The sequence below is a fragment of the Dendrobium catenatum genome, unplaced genomic scaffold (genome assembly GCF_001605985.2).
Source record: "Dendrobium catenatum unplaced genomic scaffold, ASM160598v2 fragScaff_scaffold_716, whole genome shotgun sequence".
NCBI classification, from domain to species: domain Eukaryota; kingdom Viridiplantae; phylum Streptophyta; class Magnoliopsida; order Asparagales; family Orchidaceae; genus Dendrobium; species Dendrobium catenatum.
This window is the reverse complement of record NW_021319178.1, coordinates 13,748,154-13,766,447: the sequence shown is the minus strand read 5'-3', so window position 1 is coordinate 13,766,447 and position 18,294 is coordinate 13,748,154. Positions and strand designations below refer to the sequence as shown.

The following is an 18,294-nucleotide window of genomic DNA, read 5'->3' as shown; positions in this document are numbered from 1 at the left end:
TCAAATATCGTCCAGGATGATCCAGGTCAATTTTAACAAAATTTCTCTAGAATTTAAGGAAAATAATTATGACTTGATTTCACGGTCAAATCGTCCTGGACGATCGCAAAATCGTCCTGGACGATCGCAAAATCGTCTTGGACGATATGCTGGACGATTGGACATCGGATAGCTATTTTTCAGGGCGATGTTCAAGACGATATTCCATGATTTATACTGATCGTCCAGGACGATAATATATCGTCCTGGACGATATGAACAAATTTCTTATGATCGTCTCAAATCGTCCGGACTAATTGGGCTTAAATTGTACTGATCGTACAGAACGATATTAGTATTGTCCTGGACGATAATGTCGGTAACTTGCATTAATGAGCTCATTTTGAGATCTTCTATTTAAGCTATGACATGACACTTTGTAAGTGTCTTTGGCAGCCATTGTAGCTTCTTTCTTGTGGGGGAAACTTGAAGAGAGAGCTTGAAAGGGAGTGAGGAAAGGGTGGAGTTTGAGAGAGGGAGAAGATCCTGTGAGGGGGGACTCAAGGGAGTGTGGAGGGGGTTCCACACGGTTACTCCGGCAAGCTCACACCTGAATACAGTAGGATTCAAGGCTTATCTCGAGGGAAGTTTACCAAAGAAGAAGTTCTCTTTGGTGTCAAAGGACCCAGCGACTCCGCCGCACCGGGGAAGGTGGAAGTGATTTTGTAAGGGCTTCTCCGCCTAGCTATGGGGGCAAAAGGACAGTCACGATTATAGTGCAATACTTTTGGAGTGGCCTTGTCCCTTCCCCTTCCCCTTTTCTTCTTGTCTCTTGGAGAACCGTGGCTTGCTCTTTAATTGGTGGCTGAATTCAAAGCATTAGAATTTATAATAGAGTGCTTTTTCCCTTGGAAGTCCAACCGACCTCTGTTTTTCCGAGCTGGGATGTATTTTCCCGTGAATATGATGCTTTGATTTCTGGCGGGCTGCTTGCTTACCGAGATATGGACTCCTTGGTTCCGTGAACTTCCCCTTTGATTCCTGTTCTGGTTTTATGAGGGGCTGATTTCCGAATGGGCATTTGGAAAACCTATGATACATTATGCTTGGGATCTTGTAAACATTAACTAAGGTGGCTTTTGGCATTCCTCTACTTTGCCTATAAATAAGAGATGTTGTTGTGAAGGAAGGCAGTTGATATTTGTGAGCAGTTTGCTATTAACCTGCGGGTTTATTCGGAAATCCTGCGGGCTCTTTCCACCCTTCTTTTCTCATCCCCTCCGGAAATCTTGCGGGCTCTTTCCACCCTTTCTTCTTAGGCTTCTAACCTCTTCGTCTCTCCGTAAGTGTCACTCCATCTGTATCCTTCTTCTCAACAGTGCAGCAACTTTAGGGTGTCGTGTCTTGGGACAGTCTTAAAGTGGTAGACCATCGGTTTGCTAGTCTTATGCATTTCTTTTATTTAATCTACTATTCGATGCATGTGAGGAACCCGCTCTGACGGTTGTCTGAGGATAGCGTCTTTTTATTTTCCTTTATTTCTTCTAATATTTCTTGTTGTGTTTGTCAAGTCTTAGCTGTCTGTTTCTATTTTATTAAAGTTTGTTTAAAGTTCTATCCATTGTGTCTGTTTCTTCTAGTGTGTCTGCATCATAATTTTATTTAAAATGCATCTTTTATAAGTTTTTTTAATAACATGATAATATAATTATTAGTTCTAATACAAATTTTATGCAGAACACCAAAGAGCTTAGAGTTTCCCGATGCAACCAAAGATTAGATGCACAATGAAACACAAAAAAGCCACAATTTCCATATTGCATACTCTCAATGTCGGCAAAAATTAGTAATCTTTAATACATAACAATGAACACACCTATTTCATTTCAAATATTAATATAAAAGTAGCCAAAATCCAAAGTCTCACAAGAAAATTTGAGAGAATACATAAAATTTCAGCAACAAACAATATTCACACCAAGGTTTAAAATTGCGCAATTGGGTATTGAGGTGTTTTTGTTCGTGAGGCGAGGCGTAAGCCTCAAGGCGTTTTGAGGCGTAAACCTCAAAATCAAAAAATTCCGTTAAGTCAAAATAAATGCTATAAGTGATTTTTTATATAATATCGAAATAATATGTTAAAAGATGGTGATGTAGAACGGGAGGGGAGGGGTCATGTGAATTTGATATTTTAAATTAATTGGAAAAGAGAGGGAAGGGGTTAATTAATCCCTTAAATGGAGTTCCAATTTTGTGAAGGAATTAATTAAAATAGAGATGAGAAGAGAATAAGGGGGGCCGGCCATATGGGGAGAGAGGAGAAGTGTCCACATACAATGTATGTGGACCCAAGTAATAAATGTGACTAGGAAATTTAATCAGATTTTAATTTCATATTTGAGAGATTTTGAGAGTTTCTTAAAAGAGATTTACTAATTAGGAGAATTAATTTAAATGATATCCAACTAGAAATTTAAATAGATCTAATTTAAGTAACTTTCCTATGATAGAGATTCTTATTTAGGAAACAAATTCAAATTTAAAATTGTTTGAATTTTGAATTCAAATTTATTACCAAATTAAGAAGGTCAAAATAGGAAGGGCTTTAAATGCAAGATGTGATTTGTGGAGAGGGGGGGGGGATTAAGAGGGAATATAAGACTTCCTAAATCATGATTCTAAATTAAGAAAATGGTAATTAAATCAAATCTAATTTAAAATCAAATTAGATATAAATTTAGGAACTTTTCTAATTTAGCTAAGTTAATTTAAAAAAGGTATTTGAAATTCAAATTTGAATTTCAAATAGATTTAATTCTTTCCCCAAATTAGGTAGACTAATTTTGATAGGTATTAATGATGAGGGTGGCTGGCGGCTACGAGGATGGGAGGAGATGGGGTGGCCGGCTAGGAGGTGGTGGTGGAGTGGCAGACGGTTAGAGGGGAAGAGGGAAGCTTGGCCGGCGGCTATGGATGGTTTGGTCGGCAGTCAAGGGAGAATCGGCTAGGGAAGAAAGAGGGGGTTAGGGCGTCGACTATAAGAAAGAAGAAGGGGAATTAGAGAAGGAGAAAGGAAGTGTAAGGAAAGAAAGATAAACCATGAGCCCATAAACATCCTGCAGCTGATGGGTGCTACGCTGCCCTCACCTAAGGACTTCAAACCATGAGCCCGGACATATCTTGCGGCTGATGAATACTATGTTTTTCTCACATATGGATCTCACCAAAGTTCTTCCTAAAGAACAATAGTGCATAAAAATTTTTATTAATAATTCATCATACCAATATAATAGAAAGGGGCCTCTACATATAGGCCTCAAAATGAAAGAAACTCAAAAAGACAGACATGCCCCTAGGGCTTACAAAGGACAACTCCCTCAAAAGAGGATAAAAATGGAAAATGCATAAATAAAACAAAAATATATAATTAGTAAATTAAGATATAGTTGAATGATCTCGACCGTTGATCTTCATCTCTTTCTCAAATAAGCGTTCACTGTTAGATGTCCGCATTAGATGGCATATTACCTTTTTCTATTAAATTATGAAGTAACAAATTGACATACATATGAAATAAAAAATTGCACAAGATGTAAAGTGACAAGTGATAAATTATATGAAATAGAATTAAAATTCAAATATTATTAGGGCAAAGTAATATTAAATATATAAATGACATAAAAGTATCATATAATATCAAGCTCAACTCTAAATTCCTTCTTTCTCAGTGCCTTACTCATCCACATTAAATTCATCAAGAAAATCAAAATAGTTGACAAAAACTTAGATTTCATCTGCACTATCATCACTAAGGAGGTTTTTATTTGAGTTTTCATCATAACAACAAATTGGTTTCTCCCCTCTCTCATCTTATGGAGTCCAATGTCTCCCAATTTGCTTTTTTGTTTATTTCAGTCATCTTCCTCTTTCATAAATATTTTTCATTAATATAAAGATGAGATTAATACTCTTAAAATTTTAGATGAAGCGATGGTGGTGTGCGAGTTTCAAGTGATCCCTAACGGCAACGATAATGCTGAGTATGGAGAAAACGAAGGGCTGGAGGTCATGACAGTCGAGAGGAAGTTGCTGCAGGTTGGGGATGCATTAAAGCGTGATTTTGTTTAGGCTTTAATTTAGAATTTAGGTAAATTTTAATTAAAAAAAATATAAATAGGGTCAGGCATAAGCCTCACATCAGTGAGGCGTGGCGTGCTTCAAGGCGGGCCTCATAAAAAAAGTTTGAGGCGTAAGCCTCGATGCATTTTTCATTGGAATTGCGTTAAGACGGAGGCGAGTCTCATATTGGGCAATTTTAAACAATGATTCACACCAAAAAAAAATCCTTGTGTAAATCAAACTTAACCAATTTTCAATCACGCATACTCGCTAATCATTAAACAAGTTAATAGAAAGAACAATTATAGAAATCATCTAATTGAAGATTCGGTCATTAACATAGATACAAGGTAAAGCATCATTTGAAAGTCTTCATCAAGACCAACAAAGCGCTTGAAGAATCCACATCCAACGACGCACAGTTATTGGGTGAAACCTATAGTTTCATTGATGCGCACAATATTCTATATATTTTTCATGTCTTTGATCCTAATTATAGGTCACAAAGGACCCAAGATCAAAAATTCCTCATAATCCTCTATGATATGGTAAGAACTACATGCAATAATTCAATATAGTTGCATTGCATCAAAGATAATTTGCCAAAGTTGAAATTCCAATTTCAGTAATTCAAAGGATTCAAGTCTTGATTATTCGACAAAATTTTATGTTGGCAATTTTAGTAATTCAAAGGAAAGCCCAAAAATAAAAAGGCGAATCCTCCATGCTATCCCGGTAAAACAAAGACACGGAAACGAAGTTGCTACAATTTCATGAAAAGCTAATCGCATATGGAAATCCAGCTCTCCTGCAATCCAGGAAGTAAGAAAGCCGATAGCTTTCCAGCTAGCATCACATTGTGCATGGGTGCAACGTCGTCTGAAGAATGCCTTGTTTTTTGTTGTCATAGCCACTATACTCATTTTTGGATGCAGACCTCCTAGCTCTTCTTCCCCTCTTGCTGTCACGTAGTTGGGCCTCTATGGTGACAAAAGACACTATTTCCTCAATTTGTTCACCGGTGGGCCTTTTCTTTTCTATCATCAATTAAGCATTTGAAAAACTGCCAATGATGCTTTAAGAAATTACTTTCCAGCAAATATGTTCTAGATCAATTGCTGAGATTACAATTGGATCATCTTGAGTTTATCGCTAGCTAGCTTGTTGGCAAAGATTTCCACTAATTGGATGGCACTTGAATGGCATACAAAGAGGTAGCACACATCGCCTACAAGGCTCTTGTAGGATTTTAGAAATTAAACTCTAAAGGGGAGATTTCTTCTCATCCAGATAGAGTTAATAGGATTCCATCAAGCCATCAAATAGACAATATTGATATCCTGTGTTGAGAAATTCTTTGAAGGAGGAAGGAACTTTCTTGGATCTTCTTGGATGAAAGAGAGAGGGAGAGAGAGAGAGAGGGGGAAGGGAGAGCTCTTTTTTTATTTAATTCCATCAATGGGGTCCTACTATACATCATCCTATACATCTAAATGTAGAAATTGACACCAGTGTCATGTATTGCAAAACATCATAACTAAAATTGGACCAAATATTCTAACAACCTCCACATTGGTCAAGATTTTAAAAATGAATATCAAAGAACCACATGTTCGCAAAAACACGTGCTTATTGCAATCTGACCAGCTCCCTGCACTAACTCCACGAGCAAACCAACCGAGCCAAGCCCAATCTTGCTCGTACCCGGCCTCCATTGTGTGTTCCAATCCACTGCTCCAACTCGCGCTCCCGTGCATTCTAACTCACACATGCCTACTCCTGTTGTTGTTCCTCCCGCAATCCGCACGCCCATGCCTTAAACAGTTTCATGCCCACGCACCTTCTCTCGCGAGACACACCCGCGCTACAGCACTGACCACCCTCCGGCACGCCCGTCTTCCTCGGGCACCCATGCACACTCCATCCTCCGATTTCACACGAGCCACCCATCTAAATCCCGAGTCCAATGCCAGCTTCTTGAGCACTCCTATGTGCGGTTGCCTCCTGCATGATCTACTCCGAGGTTCCGTGGACCACTGATCCGCGCCAAGACTCCGGCCCAATCCGCATGCTCTGCTAGGGCTCATGCGCAACCCCGCGATTGCGCGTAACTCTGCTTGTTCTTGCCTTCATTCCGACCGGGCCTAATCTCATGACCCGCACTCCTGGGTCCCCTCTACGTCTGATGCATAGCACGATCCCACGCGAAATCGCACGTCCAACCCACTTCCGCATATGTCCACACGTAACCAAAGCCCGCACCCCGTGCGTGTTCTCCTGCGCGACCCAAGCTGCCACCTTCCACACGAACCCCACACTGATCCACCCGCGACCAGCCCGCATCTCCTACATGAGCCTAATGTACGCGCCTGTCGTGCCTAGCTTTCCACACTGCAAGCCAATTCACACTCAGAATCTTTCTCTACGGACCTCCTTCTCAAGCTTCAGTTTTGTTCTGGTAGGCTCACAATACAAGATCCCGACTCCGCCTCCCTCACTGCCTTCCACCCACGCCTTCTGGCTTTGCCTCACGCAAACAAGATCGCAACCGAAGTCGCGCCTCCTCTCCTGTCAGCTTCACGCAAATGAAATCGCAGCCAGAAACCAGTCCTCTTGCATCCAATCGCGGATCCCGCATGCGAGCCCAACACCAACCCCAACCTTGCTCCCTGCTTACACACGAACGTCACTAGAAAGCCAACCGCCTCCTCTTCTTGATTACAATAGAATTCCTCCTCAATCGCATCTACGAGGCTCTAATATCACTTGTTGAGAAATTCTTTGGGAGAAGGAGCTATCTTGGATCTTCTTGGATGAAAGAGAGGGAGGGAGAAGAAAGAGAGAGGCAGGGAAGGGAGAATTCTTTATTGAATTAATTCCATCAATGGGGTCCTACTATACATCTATAAATAGGAATTGATACCGTGTAGCGTCTTGCAGAACATCATAACTAAAACTGGACCAAATACTCTAACATCTTGTTGGATATCATATTAGATTGGGAATTATAACTTTTTAGCTATGGACATTTATCTCTTTAATGATGATTTAGGATTTAATTTAAATAGTTGTAAAGGGCATTAAGTTATTGTTTGGCTAATGTTATTTCAATAAACAAACCATGTATCTCTTTTTAGACTTAATTAATTGATGTAAAATTTTTCTCGAGAATTTGAGCCAATCCTCCTTTGGATCTCATGGGTATGTCATACTTCTCCTTTGAGTTTCAAATAACAAATGAAACAAATTGTTTCTCACGAACCGGCCTAGAGGCTCGAATTAACAAGGCAGGAACAGATAGTCGGACGCTCAACTAAATTTTCAATTAATAACTAACTATTTCTAATAAACAAAAAGAGCTACTAAAGCCTTAAATTTGAAACAAATTGAAAAAACCATTCAAATACATTTCTTCCGGTGCGACACGTCTACAATACACATTTTCACCTCTTATATTCATTTTGATTATATTAAATTATACCTGAAAATGTTAGAGCAATTAAAATAAGCTACAGCTTAGTGAGTAAAACATGTTTCTAAATTACAGTAACCTAAGGCAGTTGGAATAATATGTAATGATCATTTCAATTCATATTATAAATTAATTTCATTTCAAGACTTTCAATATTATGCATGTACAATATCTTTTTAGCTCTTTTATTTTTTCTCATAAATAATACAACCGTCACAGGAGCCACCGTCTAAATTAGTACCAATAAATGTACTCATTTTTCCTTTTTTTCTTTTCCTTTTTACATAACCTTTTCCATTGACGTGCACAAGTACGTTGCATCCCCAATTAGTACTATAAATGGTTGGGCTCCATCATTCAACATTCACATACAAACATTTCTATATAATCATTTCATTCATTTATTATTTAATAACTTTTGATAGTGCATATGCTGAATAAAAATGCTAACTATCAAATAATTTAATATGACCATTCAAAAAGAAATGCTAGAATTTTACAATAACCATTAACTAGCCAATATCAATTAATTCAATGAACTTGAAATAAAGAAAATAACATCATTATTATAAAATAAAAGCATGAGTACTCACTTTGATTAGGATTGTTTGCTCTTAATGTCCTTACTCTGACTTCAACAAAATGACACATAATAATACATAATTTCATGAGGTTATTTTAACTTATATATAATCATATCTCTCTAATTAATTATTAAGTATACTTAAATAGTTCTTATTTTTAAATAAGAAAACTTGTTATCCTCTTTTTAACAGTTATGTATATCAACTATGATTTAATTATCATTCATTTATAATATTGTCATATTTAATAACTTCTCATTTAAACTTAACATACCCTCTTTAATAATTTAATTAAAAAAATATCTCATATGCTCTCACTCTATAATTTCATATTTATTTTACTACTTGGAATTATTCATTCATTCTCCCTCCCTCTCTCTCTCTCTCTCTCTCTCTCTCTCTCTCTCTCTCTCTCTCTTAAACTATACTTTCTTTATTACACATCATAATTAATCCTCTTAATTATCCTTTTTCAAATAAAATTTTATATCTTATTTAACTCTCATAAATTACATAAATTGCTCTTTTTTCTTTTTCTATTTATTTATTAAATATGCTTAAATAGTTATCATATTTAATTTATTAAATTAGGAATAAAACTTGTTCTCCTTGTATTCTCATTGAAATATGAATCATAATTTATTTATAAAATTTTTAAATAAATAGGGAAACTTACCTCTTTCTAGATGAAATTTTTTATTTAATTATTACAATTTTCTAAATTTGAATTATGGAGGTCAACCTTAGAGTCTAAAGGTTTTCGCTTGAGTAGATCTAAAACGGAATATATTTCCAAAATTTACCTCGGAACTTAGTTCGTTAAAACTCTCTCGCCGAATAAGAAAAGCGAGCGGAGGCCGGGGACGAATTTTCGGAGCCCACATATGTTAAGAAAGGTAGGGGTAGACCTAAAAAGACTTGGTTAGAAAATATTAGGAATGACCTTTCTTTATTAGGTTTAAATGAGAATTTGACTTTTAATAGAACACAATGGAGAAAAAGGATTCATGTAGCCGACCCCACGTAGTGGGATAAAGGCTTGATGTTGTTGTTGTTGTTGTATTACAATTTTCTAAATTAAATTTCTATTTTAGTTTATTTATGATATCTCTCTTCACTTAATATTCTTCATTATTTCTATTTTAATTTATGAAATCTTGAATGAATTTATAGAATTTTACTCTTTGTTTTATATATATATTTAATGATAAAATTTTATCATTGATCATTTTAATGAAAAAAAAAATCATAATCTAATTCTTACTATTCTCTAACTGATATTTTAAATTTTCTAAAATAAATAATTCTAATATATATATATATATATATATCTTAAAAATCTTCTTATAATTATCTTTTATTAAAAATTCTAATAATACATATATTAAATTTCTATTTAAAATATAATTTTTTTCTTAATAATATTAAAAACAAACCTTACATCTCACTTGCCCTAGCCACTCGCCTGCGTGAATGCCTTCGTTTGCTCTCTTTCACACCCGCTCTCTCTCCCTCTCGATCGTTCGCCCGTTCGCCCCTCTCTCGGTTTCCCTCCTCCCTCTCTTCTCTAATTTATAGAGATGAAGCCAGCGATGGCATCCCGAACCCTTCGGCTTCCAAGACACCAAACGACGAAACGATCTTTGTTGGGCCCTTTTTGCCTCTCTAGCGAACTCAAGTGCCAGCTCCAAGTAATGAATATTCGTTCCTTATGTCTTCTCGTCGTCTATCCTTTGGAGATTGTTGCATTTCCTTCATCCTCCTCTTCGTCTTCCTTCCAGGTAAGGTCGGCATATTACATTGTTTCTCAATTCCTAGATCATCCCTCGTCTCTACATCTCCTACTTCAAGAAGTTGTTGGCATCCCATCTTTTTCTACTTCAAATCTGCTGCAAAACTCTACCAATCTCCATTTGATTTCCTAAAAAACTTCATATAATTTTTTTAAGATAGAACTGAAGTTGAATAGAATGATCAAGTCACATCAAGCATATTATTTATCGGTAAAAATATCTATTTGAGGATAATGTTGTGGCCCATTTCAATGCCATGAAGCAAAAACATAGTGCAAAAGGTTTAATCTAAGGCAGAACATGAAATGCAGGGTCAGATTACAAAATTTTAGAATAAAAAATGTATATTTCCTTACCGATCTTAGATTAAGATAAAAAATCAGTGTGAAGTGCTTCTCTTAGGAACTCAAAGAAGCTTACAAAATGAATGCTTAGAAAGAGGTCAAACAACAAATCAAGCAATCAATAGTCGACTATTTCAAGCAGGTGGTGTAATAATTTGACAAATATCAACAAACAACTAGGCAGATAAATGTCGTGAGTTTATTGCCATAAAAGATGCTTGTAATTAAAGTGAGGTCCTTTTGATATGAAGAAATATTGAAACAGGATACATCAATAAATATAACTAATCTCAGGTCAAAAGGGTCAAGAGGCATCAAACTCTTCACCTACTGCAGGAAATGGGAAACTGCGACAACCCAATACCCTCAATAAAACACTGATATCCCTCCAAACTAATCAGAAGTAACCCTCGTTTTCTTCTTAATGCATCCAATGGATATAGAACTTCACGGAGAAGGCATGGAACATTCCTCCTCTAGCTAATAAATCATTATAAGTTAAAAATGGCAAAACATGAAAAATCGGCCACTAAGAACAATCTACCTATTTAAGGCATTTGATTAATGGGCACACTCAAATAATTTAAAAGTGCTGTTCTCATAATTGATATATTGTTTCGGGCGCACTCATAATTTGATTAACGGACAAGCTGACCTCTGGAATCTTGCCTCCAACTCATTACGGATATCAGTAGTAAGCGGAACAGAAGAACCATCTGCATTACACAAAACATGTGTGCATCTTGAAATTATACTCTCTGGAGCACCTTTAGAAAACATAAGCTCTTGCTGCTTCCGAGAACAGAGAACACTCATCATTTTGCGGTCCCGAGAAAACTCCAAAACAGCGATCTACATCACAGCATTAACTATCAGGAATAGTTACAAACTGAAATAATTTAAGATGAAAATGGGAAATAAATTGTATTATGAGCCAACACTGAAAATTGCTAGGTGCAACAATACGAGCTGCAAGCATTAGTACTATCCAAGACTGGAAAGTATAATAGAGAAAAGACAGGACCTTCTTGAACTGGTGCTCCCAATAGCGGTTGCAGTAAGATGCTCGCTCATGCTTACTCAACATATTCAAAGCTGACGGCATAGAATCAAAGCCAGGTAGGCCAACCTGATGGCATTCATACAAATAAATAGCTAGACATTGCAGAATTGTTGTTTCTTCTAAAAGATTTAAAAAAAAAAACTCATCCTCTCGAACATTTGGTGTAGCTATCAGCTGACCTTTTCGACTAGCACTCGGAGAGCAACTTCAGTTGACTCCCCAATCTTTTCATAGCTCCTCTTATCAGGATTATATTGCAGAATGGACTCGTTGCAAAGAGCTGAGCACATGGCTATATGAAGTAGGCATGGATATTGTGCAGTGAACTCAAGCTGCATAATTAGATAAGGTCAATAGGAAAAACAATTCCTAAAAAAATTTTAAAACAAAGAATATGCAAATATCTTTTTTTCCCCATTATGACTGGTTAGTCCCGCGCTTAGTACAGTGAGGAAAATAACAAAAAAGAGCTCTTGTAAAATTAAATTTTTCAATAATCTGAAAAATGTGCCTAACGTATTGAGTGTATCACCCATGACCCGGAGGATGAGGTTATCCTTCTTTAAGCAAGTGAAACGTGAATATGCAGGAGTTTTTGCTCCGAGATGTTACTTTAATATTAAAAGATATTCTAAACATGAATGCACAACTTCATAGAATAAACAAGGACATCAAGATAAACAAGTGCAAATATAGACCGAAATATCCTCTTTAATGTCAACCAAAGGAAACTTGATAATCCTCACAAACATGTTCAACTTAAATAAAGCAAATATTAAAAAAAAAAAAAGATAACCTAATAATCTATCACATGCTGCAGAAGCAACAACAAATAATACAGGAATAACATGAATCAAGACTGCTCAAAGCCCATAATCAGATAGCGGAAATATGGTTTATCATGCAAACTCATCTCCATTACAGAACTGCCACTACAACAATAATTATAAGTTTTTATTTCATAATTTTCAAATGAAAAAAGTTCAGAGTTTTCCAAGCTTAATCAACCTTATTTCCATTATGTAAATCATGGAATATCAGGATAGAAGTGTGTAAATACAACCTGCATCCCTGCAGCATCAAAAATCAGACCCTCTGGTGCAAAAGTCGTTCCACTAACAGTGTACTCATTGGTAATTGGACCACAATGCACAGATCCGACAACACAAATCTGCATAAGATTTGAGAGAAAACTTACACATCAATTACTGATTCTATAAAAATATTGCCTAATTATCATGAGCAACTTATATAACAAGTGCGGAAACAAAAATATAAACCATAAACGTTGAACCAACTGACCAACAATGAAAACTACTCCAAGTTGCGACAGAGGGGCAAAAAAAAGCCTGATCCTAACAATGTCCAAGTTTCAGCAGAAGAAATATACATTGGTCTCTATCAAGTGAGCATCCTAAATAAATAAGAGCAAATTTCCATGTTATCGTGTATATTACAATTTCATAAATATAACAAATAAGCTCACAAATCAAGGATTTTAAGAGCGCATGGATGCAGGAATTTTTTGTTCATAAACATATAATAAACACTCTTCTTAAAATAATAATCTTCCCTTAAAACTAATCAAGAATAAGCCTAAATAATTCTCCGACTATTCGTATGTGAACAATTTAATTCCAAAGTATCACATCTTTAAATTAGTCCTTGATTAAATAAAATTGATCCCAAATGGTCCCTCAAAGATTAAATTGGGATCAATTTTAAATAGTTGAGGGATTATATTGAGATCAATTTTATATCCCAATTTATATCAATTTCTGTCGAAGGGACCATTACAAATTAATTTTGTTTATTCAGGATATTAAATTGGAGAAATGTGATAGTCAAGGACTAAATTGAACACATACAAAAAGTTGAGGGACTAATTTAGACATTTTCTCAAAAACAATCTACAAAAAATTTGAAATCACACAACATGTATCCAAATTCTCTGAATGCAGTGTTTCTGGTAATATCTCTTTATATTGTTTCCCAACAATTCAACTATCCTAAATGAATTGCTATTAATCATCTTGAATGGTGACATGGTTCAACAAACCTAGAAGTTGAAGCCCTTCCACCGGCCAGAACTACTCTTTTTTTAATTATTCAGATGAGCTGTCAACCCAGCAGTTAAACTGCTGAAGTCTGCCAGTTTAGGGGAAACTTAAACCTACAAATCATTCCACTGGAGCTTAAGACAAGCCAAATTTGCCAACTGGTCCAATTAGTTGGGACCGGTCAACGATCAGTAAATTTCCTTTCTTCTCTTGTTTTTTCCCTTCAGCATTTGTTAAACTTAACAAGTGAAAAATTGCCAAAGTTAACAGCCGAAACCACAAGGTCAAATAAGCGTTCACTTTATCAAATAGCTGCAACAGTAGGGAAAAGGATGCTGTTGTCGCATTCACGGTAGAAAATCCACAACACTTTTTCCAATAGCACCTGCCTAGTGAAGTATCTAGGAAAAAAAAAAACGTTTCCAAAAAGTGAAAGACCTCAAGTGAAGTGTTTGAACACCCGGTGAATCTACCATTAGCTTTGAATAAGACAATCAGAACATGATTAGAACCATTTCTATTGTACAGCCATTAGATATTAATTACTAATTGCAAACGTTCATTTCAACCAAATAAAACACATAACATCAAAATGAAAGCGTTGGATCAAGATAGAGACGTGCTATCTTATGAGCCTTTGCAGAACATTTCTTAGGTGATTGTTAGAAAGCAAAACAACAGCAATAGTAATATGGTATAATTGCCAAATTCATGACAAGGGCCAGGAATATATCAACAAAGAAAGACAAAATCCCGAAGAATGCAGTAATGTTGCACATGCCTGAAAAGAAATCAACCACAGGCTAATAAAAATTGAGAATGAAGTGCTAGCAGTTTCATTAAACTGAGATGAAAAAAGAACAGCCCATTTAAATAAGCATTCCTATTAATAAGTATATAACATTTCCAACATACGGACAAACATTGTTAACTTTCTAAGTTCCTCACGGTTTACAATATCGTGCACCTTTAAGATTGCGTAGCAATCAAAAAAGTATTCCAGAATATCATTAAAAGAACCTAGGACAGCAAACAAGGGTTTTCTCAATTCACCTTTGACACAGACATCATGTTTGTTGTTAGAGTACCAGTCTTGTCGCTACAAATTATCGTCGTGCAACCTAAGGTCTCCACCGAAGGCAGAGATCTCACAATTGCATGTAAACGTGCCATTCTTTTAGTTCCAAGAGCCAAGCACCTAAATAAACACCAATTATATAGCAAGGAAAAACATAAAGAAAGTAAATATGAAGATTTCTTAAAGAAAGACATCAAATTTGATCAAGATTGGAATAAACAATGATGCAAACAAAAAGCAAAAAAGTCCACGGAAAGCATTCACAATTCATAATTTTTAAAAAGTGAAACAGGGAAGATCAATTGCCGCTTCAGAAATGCTGCAAACAACTAGGATTATTTTTGTTCTTAAAATTGAATAAAACGCTATTTAAAGCAATGTAAGAGCTTGAATTGTTAGCAGACACTTGAAATTATCAAAACAAAATTAAGTCAAGGAAAATTTTAATGATTTTAATTATTTACAAAAAATGAAAGTGAAGTGCCAGATGATAGATCTTCAAAAAATAAGTGAGATAATCTTTTACTGTATTATGAATTCTCATCGTTAAATTGGAAACACTTCACACTTTTCATCAGCGTAAGTTTATTTCAAACGCTTATCAGAACTCCAATGACATGTTCAACATCGCAGAACTTGCAGCACGTCTTAGTTCTTTATCGAAACTTAGTTGAAAACTTTGATTGGGCAGCCCATACAAGGTATTTAAATAGCAATGAAAAAGCAATTTCATCAATGTAAGGATCACACAGTAGCACAACTTACTTTCATCAAAATGCAGTTTTCTCTAAAAAGTGGCTGTTGGAGATTTACATTATCACGGCAAGAACAAGGAACTCATAAATAACTCGATGAAGTAACATGATACCCTACTAATCTAATTTACGTAGTTTTCTTTCCTCATTCCTCGTTACTTATGAGTTGAAAAATGTGCTATACTTATCTTAATTAATATTTGCATTAAATCACTGAACTCAAACAGAAAGAGCACAGACAAAGAGTTATGAATGATGCTTGCTATAACCTCAAAATTGAAACGAGATAATTTTCTTGAATAAATCTAGCCAATCCAGAATCAAGAACACTCACGTAGTAACAACAGCTGGAAGCCCTTCAGGAATTGCTGCAACTGCAAGAGCCACTGCAACCTATCCAAATCAAGCATTAGAAGAGAGAAAGGAGTATAGAGCCATTAGGGCTGGTGTTAGTAGAAAGCAGTGGTGGAACAAGGGGCTGAGGGTGATTATCACCCCCTAGATGTATAACATGAAAGTTTAACCCCTAAATCTTTTGCAATTATGTATATTATAGAAATTTTATTTTTGTGTGAACTCTTTCGCACCCTCTCCCCTCTTTCTTATTTGAAATTCTAATAATGACAGTAGTTGAAAGTATACATCTATACCATTAATGACACAAATTACAAACTTTAAGATAGCATCTTGTTACAAAGATGATTGAGCTACTTTATGTTTAAGCATGTAAAAAAACTAAAAAACAGTATTCTAATATAGTAATGTCAATTTGTCATTGATATGGATGTATTCAATATAAAAAGAAGGTGACCCAATGCGTGGAGCTCCAACTAATTTTGATACGCAGTAAACATAGTCAATACACACTTAATACACAGTCGATAGACATTCAATACACACTCAATACACGGACAATGAACAAAAACACCAATTGAATTTTCTAGGTTGGGTCATCGGATCATGAACTATAAAAAATATATATTAAAAATTCACATGTAAAATCAACGTGTCACAATTTCATAAGAGTCTAAATGTAGAGCTACGCCAGGACTCCGCACGTAATAATTTCTCAAAATTATGAACACTCAAACTTCTAGCTTGAGCAATGTCAATCCTTATAATTCATGGCATTGTAAAAAAAATTAACTAGACGACCTACAAAATCGAGCATTGACACACATTTCTTATTGTGGGCTCCAAAAATAAACGCCCCAGCCTCTCTGGCTCGCTTTCTTTTGATGGGGGGAGTTTTAACGAGTTTAGGTTTCTGGATAAATTTCCAAAAGGCATATTGGTTTTAGATGAGTCACTACCCAGAGATTTCACCCTCATTTTGCAAGGAATTTATGACCTGAGTTCTGTTTTTCTATAGGCGCAAGCCCCTATAGTTAATTACCCCTCCCAATAATTAGAGAGAACTTTCAATTAAGGTTAATCATTAAACAGGTCACAATAAGGAACTAATGTATAATAACAGCAATTTTAGGATTTGAATTTTGGAGTTCATGATTTGAAATTTATCACTGTATACTTAAAACAAGTGATGGAGGAATGAAGACAGGCCCGATCAAAATCTCATAATTCTGTCATCCCTGGCTGTTGTGTACCCTGGTCCTATTTAGTTAGAGGAGTTAGTCAACCCAACCTGACAGAAAAAACCTTCTTATAAGCCATTGGTTGCTTCGTCCAAGAATATCTTGTAGACTTGGGGTAGATGTTAGTCTAAGATGATAAATTTATGTCAAAATAAGCTAATAGAGGGCTTTATAACTTATAGAAGGCACCCTATAAATTATTTCTCAACGGGATTTTAACCATTAGGGAATATACGGGCTTTGGGCATGAAAATAATATAGTCCATTTTGCAGCATAATCATCTAGTCATAGGGCATGTGCCACATCCCTGCTAGTGATAAATTAACTAAGAATGAATTGTAATAACACATTCTACAAGACATCTAATCTTTGTGAGCTGAAGTTATTCTTCAATTCTTCATCATCGTCATACCATTGTGAAATGTGGATGGATTTTAGTTTTAAGTTTTTGGAGATCAAATTTTCATTTGAATATTTAGAATTTAATAGATATTAGATTTTTTTAAATTTAATAGGCTTTAAAAATTGATCCATCCGATTGAGATTAGCTTTCAACATAGCTATCGTCGAGGTGATTTTGAAAACACTTTAAAAGTTAGTGTTTCATGAGAGTTTATGAGGCATCTTAAAATATGGGTTCCCCTCCGGTTGAGATTAGCTTTCAATACGGCCATCATTAGGAAGACTTTATAATCACTTTAAAATATTTGTATTTATATTAAGTCTCATGGATATTTTGAAAGGCAGGGTCTCCTCTGGTTGAGATTTTTTATCAACGCGACCATCATCGGGGTGATTTTGAAATCACTTTAAAAGTTATTTTCATGAGAGTTTAGGAGTCATCTTGAAAATATGGGATCACCTCCAATTGAGATTTGTAATCTACACGGCCATCATCAGAGTATTTGAACACTATTAGCGAATCTGCAAAGCATTCTCAGATCTTGCATTTAGGAGCTTGATATGAAGATTGGAGCACATGCGAAAAAATTGTTGAGCCACTCCAACTCTTTTATGATGTCAATATTCAATACTCTTCAAACAAAACAAGTATCCTTCCTTTGCCAACATAACCCAAGTATTCTAGTTCCAATTTGAGAGCATCTTCTAATACATTATTCAAAGTTGAGGTCTTAGCATCGACTGCCGATAATACTACACCAAGGCTAGTAATTGATTCAATCAAACCCCCATAGACGATACTCTTCAGAACTTCCCATTCATTTTCCTTACTTCCACTAACAACTGATTGCCAACACTTATCTATACATCACCAACTGGTAGGAATATTATAGGTTGGGCAGCAGAAATACTAATTAGGTCCTTTTGAAAAGTTCTTTGGGAAGAAGGTTCAATTATTACAATAGACCGAATCATATCATCATCATGCGGTAAGCAAACAGTAGCAGGTAGTATTATTTCATCAACATTATGGTTGTTTTGATCAATTC

At 35.7% G+C, this 18,294-nt stretch overlaps 1 protein-coding gene across 2 annotated transcripts in view; it reads right to left on the bottom strand.

The window, feature by feature from the left end:
- Window positions 1-18,294, bottom strand: part of LOC110100807 (calcium-transporting ATPase 3, endoplasmic reticulum-type) — a 137,328-nt gene that overhangs the window by 69,638 nt on the left and 49,396 nt on the right. For both annotated transcript variants that reach the window (XR_003701198.1, XM_020828479.2), the window contains exons 14-19: window positions 15,582-15,640; window positions 14,468-14,612; window positions 12,418-12,525; window positions 11,534-11,686; window positions 11,316-11,420; window positions 10,947-11,143 (exon numbers count right to left, since the gene is read on the bottom strand). Coding sequence is in view for 1 of the 2 variants with exons in the window: in XM_020828479.2 (XP_020684138.2) it covers window positions 10,947-11,143; window positions 11,316-11,420; window positions 11,534-11,686; window positions 12,418-12,525; window positions 14,468-14,612; window positions 15,582-15,640 (767 nt within the window). In the remaining variant the exon portion in view is untranslated. The remainder of the gene's footprint in view (window positions 1-10,946; window positions 11,144-11,315; window positions 11,421-11,533; window positions 11,687-12,417; window positions 12,526-14,467; window positions 14,613-15,581; window positions 15,641-18,294) is intronic.